A 7932-nucleotide genomic window follows, 5' to 3' on the forward strand; every position below is an offset into this window, starting at 1 on the left:
GAACGAATTGAATCTGTTGGTGTGTTCAGTACAGTTGTTATTTCCACGAAAACAATCACAAACGAATCGCCAGTCGTGCGTGGGGCGGAAATGAAAGGTATGTTTAAATGGTTTTCCTTTTGTATGAATATATCAAAGTATTTTTTTTTGCTCAATCTCACTTAATGAATATATCGGAGATCAGATTACGATATCAAATTTTATATTTAAAATCGTATCATTTTAATATATAAGAAATGAAATTAATAGGTTGTATATCTACATCGAGCTCCTATACTTTTCCTCGAATGGTGACGTGGCATTGCATAACAGTGCATTATTACAGTTTTATAATTACCGAACATAAATTATATTTTAAATTACGTATGAATTGAATGATATCTGTAATAAATTAAGTGTCATTTTCAAATAATGTAACGCTTACTGTTATAATTGAAAAAAGGAAATTTTTGCAACAGTTTTCTCTTAAAGAAAATCTTTGTCGTGTACGAACAAGATTTAACTATGTTATCATGATATTTTAAATAAATTAATGCTTTAAAAAAAAGTACATGTTATTTACATTAAAAGATAATTTATTTCAAGAATATTGTATAAATAACATAGTGATATTAATCACTATAAACATAAGATCAAAAATTTCACTTCATATTTAATTATTTTATTTATTCAGTCTATTAATTCACCTTAACAATTACCTGAACAATGGGTGCAGAGTTTACAATGGAGTCGACGATAGCTGGGCCGACAGAAATCTGTTCGGGGCTAACGATTGCAGGTCCAACGGAGATTGGCTCGTAGGAGTCAACGATAGCAGGGCCGACAGAAATCTGTTCGGGGCTAACGATTGCAGGTCCAACGGAGATTGGCTCATAGGAGTCGACGATAGCAGGACCGACAGAAATTTGGTCGGGGCTAACGATGGCAGGTCCAACGGAGATTGGCTCGTAGGAGTCAACGATAGCAGGGCCGACAGAAATCTGTTCAGGGCTAACGATGGCAGGTCCAACGGAGATTGGCTCATAGGAGTCGACGATAGCAGGACCGACAGAAATTTGGTCGGGGCTAACGATGGCAGGTCCAACGGAGATTGGCTCGTAGGAGTCAACGATAGCAGGGCCGACAGAAATCTGTTCGGGGCTAACGATTGCAGGTCCAACGGAGATTGGCTCATAGGAGTCGACGATAGCAGGACCGACAGAAATTTGGTCGGGGCTAACGATTGCAGGTCCAACGGAGATTGGCTCGTAGGAGTCGACGATAGCAGGACCGACAGAAATTTGGTCGGGGCTAACGATGGCAGGTCCAACGGAGATTGGCTCGTAGGAGTCAACGATAGCAGGGCCGACAGAAATCTGTTCGGGGCTAACGATTGCAGGTCCAACGGAGATTGGCTCGTAGGAGTCGACGATAGCAGGACCGACAGAAATTTGGTCGGGGCTAACGATGGCAGGTCCAACGGAGATTGGCTCGTAAGAGTCAACGATAGCAGGGCCGACGGAAATAAATGTTGGTTTTATAGCAGCCAACTCTTCCCGGCGGTATGTAGGACCAGCGAATGCTACGCTGAGAAACGCAGCGACGAACAACACCTTCATCATTTTGTTCTATAAAGAAACAATGTTACATTAAGATATGTTAATTTATATTTATCATTGATACTTTAAGAGGTATAGTTTAGAGACATGCTTAAAATGTACTGGCATTTGTCATTTTAAACACAGTTGATAAAAATGACTAAATAATCCAAAAATAACACTCAAACCATTTCATTAAATCCATTTGATATTTCGAGAGATAATAATTATCACTAATGAATGGCAACAAAGTGACAGCGGATTTAAAATAATGTAAATAATAATAATTGCCACCTTTAAGGTATGTTACCTTTGTCTGCTGAATTGTGATACAAACACTAATTCCTCAAAAAGTAAATTTTCTTTTTATAATAGTTTTATCTCTTATTTATCTCATAGGATTTAAATTTGACTTGTTATATTTATTGCACATAATCGTTTTTATTATGATATGCTAAAATTAAATTAATACATATTTGTCATAATAAAATGATTCTGTATATTTTTTTCAAATGTTAAAAAATTATACATATACAAATGTTGTTCAGTCACGTTAAAAAATCATTTATATGCGTTTTCTGTTACAATAAAATGATCACTAATTAAGACATTCTGAGCAAATTTGAGCGAGATGGCCCAGTGGTTAGAACGCGTACCTCTTAACCGATGATTTCGGGTTCAAACCCAGGCAAGCTCGGCGGTGAAGGAAAACATCGTGAAGAAACCTGCATGTGTCTAATTTCAACGAAATTCTGCCACATGGGTATTCCACCAACCCGCATTGGAGCAGCGCAGTTGAATATGCTCCAAACCTTCTCAAAGGGAGAGGAGGCCTTAACCCAGCAGTGGGAAATTTACAGGCTACTAATGAGCAAATTTTGGCCACATGTCAATTGGTCATGGTAAATTTTGAGCAATAGCTAACATTATAGAAAATATTAATTTGCAAGTATGTTGAAAGTGTGCAAACATTGATGCAATCTTTATTCGCATTTATATACAATCGGAGAGATAGCAGGCTCTTTCCTAGATCGAGAATCTAGCCAATTTTTGACCAGGCTTGAAACTATATTGGTTTGTCGAAAATACTTAATTCATTTTTACGGGCCACACCAGAGATTTCAAAGCAGGCTCTTGGCCTCAAACTCAAACTCCTTTATTCAATTACACTTACTTATTGAAAGGCAAATTAAACACTAACGCCGGTTCGGAAAAGAAAATACCCTGACCTGAGAAGAACCGACGAAAGAAACTCACAAGCACTTCGCACACAAGCCTTCCTTAACATTTTTTTTTTAATTTGGCAAAAGAAACTATTTGAAAGCATTCTGGGATCCTGTTGTAGAACCGTATACATTGCCCCACAAAAGAGTTACTGACTCTATGCAGTCGAGTAACAGGAGTAACAAGTTTGTGTTTGGTCCCTCTACCAATGCTATGAGTATCACATTTTCTCATAAAATCATTTATAGTTTTCCGCACAAACATAGCATTACAGAAATTATGTATATTGAGAAGCAACAGCTAATATCGTGATTTCTTTAAATTGATACCTCAATGATTCTTTAGCTCCTGGGTTATAGATTGCGCGAATAGCCCTTTTCTGTAGCATACATATAGTATGGATAGCGGCTGCGTTACCCCAAAGCATAATACCGTAAGATATTATACTGTGAAAGTAACTGAAATGTACTAAGTGAGCCGTATCAGCATCGGTAAATAATTATTTTGACCGCAAATGCCGTAGATCTCAGTCTACTTGCCAATCCGTTAACCGACCTATTGCAACTTGGCATCAACACTAAGGCCAAGAAATTGAGGTGACTCAACTGGATCCATCGATTCCCCATCGAAAAGTACATCGGCTTTTATATTTTGCATATTTGGTGTACTAAATTTTACAATTTTTGTTTTTTTATTATTTAGTCTAAGAATATTTACGCTAAACCAGTATGCTATATCAGACATAGCATTGTTTACATCGTCGTACTGTACCTGCTTTCTATTAATTTTAAAAACTAAGGAGATATCATCAGCAAACAATACTATATAATGTTTGTAGGGATTTGTTCCCAACAAGAAAGGGAAATATCTTATAATATCTAACCACTAGACAGTTACGTAAACTTAACGAACGTGAGAAAGATTAAGCCGCTAACAAGTAATACTTGTAATCTTAAAATTTTTATCTTGCCTGCTATTAGCTTTATATAAGTACAGTTGTATCGCTGAAAGTAGTAACTATGTAAGTCGTCGTAAATTTTTAATTAAATTCTAGTGTAAGATGTACACTTTTGATTGCTAAAGGGATTATGTTTAGAATTAGAAACAATTCCTCTTAAATGAAGGAGTTAAGGTATTACGTGTCAGTTTAATTCTGATAACAATACATTATTCGAGTATTACATGATTCTACAATCAGCATTGGCTTCAGGTAGAAAGTCCTCCACAGTCAACATCATTGATGCGAAGTTTTGTATATAAAGATTTATTTTTCTTTTATTAATTTTTATTTTTCTAAAACCTAGAAGCAGTACGTACATACATTGCGGTGTCTGTTACATTGACGGTCTTCGAGAAATTCAATTAATTTCTTAGAATAATAGCTTTTAGTTGTGCTAACAGATGATCGCCAATATCACGTTGAACGAGAAGACACAAAGGAGTTTGATCACTGCGGTCGAGATTATAAAATCGATTAAGTTTTGAAGAAAAACTTAATTTATAATAGATTACCAGCAGTTTCTTTGGTAATACCTTAACCATAAAGATAAAACTGTTAAGTATTGTGCTTTATTAGATCAAACGTTTATGATCTTTATTTGTACATCTATCCCTGAAAATTAGCGGTATCGTGTTATATTTTATAGAGAACATTCATATGATAGCACCATACTGCCAAGTCTAATAGTAATATATATTACGTACAGGTAAACTTTATGTTGAAGTTTTAGTATCAATAGCGCAATGGTTTAAGGAACGCATAGCGATGTAAAAAGTCGTAGATTCGATCCGAACCCCTTGGGCTATTGTCATCCACGCTTCTAACACAAACTTTAAGCTTAATTGGAGGGACTAATATTCGTTTTTTTTTAAGCTGCTAAACTATTTCAATGTGTGTATATTTTACCATGCATCAGCTGTGGTATATATGTATGGTCTATACCAACAAGCTGCTATGCGCTAGGTCCATATACCAATAATAATCAAGGCATCGATGTCTGGCTACACCGCCTAGTATTATTCCTATTGCGGCGAACTGACGGCGCTATTTGACGTCCCTCGTTGCCAACGATATAATGACCATCTTTGAACACAATTACCGACAATTTCACCACAGCCACGCAGCACCTTACTCCTATAAATACGCCATGATGATTATGACATTCGGCACGTCTTTTTACAGCTCACTATAGCCGATTGAGCCAAACAGAGACGAGTTTCATTAATATTATTGTTCTATTTTCCCTTTCGTTATTCTAAAAAACAGTATGATTAGATAATTACTAAACATATACGAATTCGAAAAAGTTTTATCAGAGGTAAGCAGATTTTCGATGAGTCTTCGAAGCAATTTTTTTGATAATTTTGATTGATTAATGTGTCTGTTAGATATTCGATAAAGATAGTGTGAGTGTCTCCGAATATAGAGCGTAAATACCTTTGGAATATCGATGAGAATTAGTTTCTTTATATTGTATGTAATTCGTATTTTATTCCGAGTACCTATGTACTAAGCAAATTATAAACTTCATGACATTATAGACGTCCATGACGATTGATACTAAAGTGAACTTATAGGAACTTTGTTCTTTTATAGGATGTTCAAAAATGTTTAGAGTCTTTTTCAACACCCGCTTAAATGTTTTTCTGCACCGATGGCCACCAGATAAATCGAAAAGACAAACGAAGCGCATGAAAATTAAGTGGTGTTGACTCAGTTTTAATCCGCAATCTTCGGTTAAGAATCATGTCTTTCGGTTACTGGGACATCTCGGCTCTACAAATGTTATTGATTACACAAGCCTAAATCTGACAAAAGTCCGGAACAGGGGGGTCCGTAGGGGCAGACAGAGATTTTAAAGCAGGGTCTTAGGATTGCCTGGATTGGAGATACTTACGTAAAATTAACGAAAGTAAATTTTAAGCCGATAACAATATAAACACTTATATATTACGTTTTTGACGTGATATATTAGAAGTAAGAAGTAAATAAAAATTCTGCATAGGATATTTCGAAATAGTGTCTCTAAATTGGCGTTGAAATTATAATACATTCATATTTTAGTATCTCCAACAATAGTTTCTTGTTTTATAAATTTTACTTTATTATACATATTATAATATATGTTATATGTAGGCCTGTATTTTCAATGTTATTACAATTTTTTAATAAATATATAAGAATCATACATGTGTGATCTTCATTAGCATGTCTTAGCATAGTAAGTAACGACAGATTATTACGATTAATATCTAAGAGATTTAATTATCTCTATCTAAATTACAAATTGAAATGCTTTTATATGTTACCACTCTACTAAGAGCAGACAACTTACACTTGTCACAAAAATTAAATTCACTTTAGTAGTAAAGTTAATCCGTAAAATGCACCAAGATGAGTAGTAAATAATACATACAATTAGTTTTTATTTTTTATTTAACTGATTTAAACTATAAAACTGTTTGAAGTCGGTGCCAGAAGATTGTTGTAAAATTCCTTATTTCCTATTTAATTATAATATATTCTTAATAAGAGTAAGTTGTTAAATTAAGTGAAACATAACATTTTAAGTTAAAAACATTTTAGTTAGACAACCAATGGAGTGTGTCTGAGCGAGTTTGGGTGCTATTCACCCGAACGTCTGTTATGGTACTATCGAAGTCTGTTTATTTTTTTTTCAATTACACGAAATTAGACGTTAATACTCAACTATTTCAAACCGAATGTCTCACAAAATAAAAAAAATAAATGTTATTCAAATGGTATTATTTGCATGTATGTGTTGTTTACGCCTTAACAATTTATCTGGATTGACTTTTGATTTTAAAGTAATGTTGCAATATATAGAATATTTTACAAATAATGACTGAAATGAGATATATGTGTATCTCAATTCCGTGTTAATCGAAATCTATGTTACATTTTATCAAGTTTATCGGTATTTATGATAAGAAAAATATTAATTATTTTTGTAATATAAAAAGGATTAATGAAAAAGATTATATTTTTATAAAATAATTTAATAAATACAATTACAAAACGTATTTGACATTTATTTACAGCACCAGCGTCCACAAACAACTGAATCTTACTTTACAAATTTAGTTGAGTTCATCGGGCATGATGATGACGGGGGAGGGAACGACGGGGAGTTCAGGGGTTCCGATTTGTACGGGGGCGGGGACGACGGGGAGTTGTGGGTTGCCGATGAGGACGGGCTCGGGAACAACATCAGATTCTTCAGCTTCCTCGACAACGATCACTGGGGTGGGGGGGATTTCCTCCACTGGGTTTACGGGCACGTCGATAACATGAGTTTGGGAGTTGATGTTCAGGATGATTTGAACAATAGGGGAGACAGGGGCGTTCACTGCATCGTCAACAAATTCAGGGCCAACGCTGATTGAATCCTGTTCGATGATAGCGGGATCAGCGAAGATGCCTTCGTATGAGTCGTCGTTGACAATGGGAGATGGACCAGTTAGTCCTGGCTCGACGAAGACTGGGCTGGCGAAGGCCACAGCCACGAGAGCAGCAGAGATGAGTAAGAATTTCATATTTAGCTGGAATAAAATAATTTAATACACATAAACAATTATTAAAATACTAAACAACAACAACAACAAACTTGTTGATTTTTTACTAAAACAATTATTAAAATTATATTTTTGTAGACTTATGTACCTTTTGGTTTAGTTTTCCAACAACTGTACTGTTGAAACAAAATATTGTAGTTTTTATACTTTACGTTATCAGGGGTGAGTTATATGCCTAGATAACATTGATTGCTGTTAATTCCTATTTAAGATAATATTCTTAGGATTAACGTATGATCGATTTGCTTGGTTGGTATAATAAGGTTTATAATTTCAGTAATTATGTGGTGAGCGCTGATTGGTGCGAATAATGTTTGTAAATAAATAATTATTTAACTATTTGTAACATATAGTTTTGTAGTAAGTATTTCATTGTTTGTGTTTTTAGGGATTTATTCAAAATCGCGAGTTAATATTATATTGTATGAATATTATGTATACTATGAATCTGATAAAATATATGATTGTTAAAACGGTATTAAACGTGTGAAAGATATATTTCACGACAAAACTTGTGCTTTTTAAAAAAAAAAAA

At 34.6% G+C, this 7932-nt stretch overlaps 2 protein-coding genes across 2 annotated transcripts; both read right to left on the bottom strand.

Moving 5' to 3' along the window:
• Positions 1 to 647: 647 nt before the first annotated feature.
• Positions 648 to 1601, bottom strand: LOC135193580 (immunoglobulin A1 protease-like). The gene has a single exon (XM_064216597.1). It carries the CDS (start codon positions 1599 to 1601, stop codon positions 678 to 680), a length of 924 nt encoding a protein of 307 aa, XP_064072667.1. The 3' UTR covers positions 648 to 677.
• Positions 1602 to 6833: 5232 nt separating this feature from the next.
• LOC113392876 (uncharacterized) lies at positions 6834 to 7647 on the bottom strand. Its single transcript, XM_026629481.2, has 2 exons — positions 7486 to 7647; positions 6834 to 7364 (listed from the first exon to the last, which is right to left on the bottom strand). The coding sequence occupies exon 2, from the start codon at positions 7356 to 7358 to the stop codon at positions 6903 to 6905; it is 456 nt and encodes a 151-aa protein (XP_026485266.2). The 5' UTR covers positions 7359 to 7364; positions 7486 to 7647; the 3' UTR covers positions 6834 to 6902.
• Positions 7648 to 7932: the final 285 nt, after the last annotated feature.

The sequence above is a fragment of the Vanessa tameamea genome, chromosome 2, assembly GCF_037043105.1.
Source record: "Vanessa tameamea isolate UH-Manoa-2023 chromosome 2, ilVanTame1 primary haplotype, whole genome shotgun sequence".
NCBI classification, from domain to species: Eukaryota; Metazoa; Arthropoda; class Insecta; order Lepidoptera; family Nymphalidae; genus Vanessa; species Vanessa tameamea.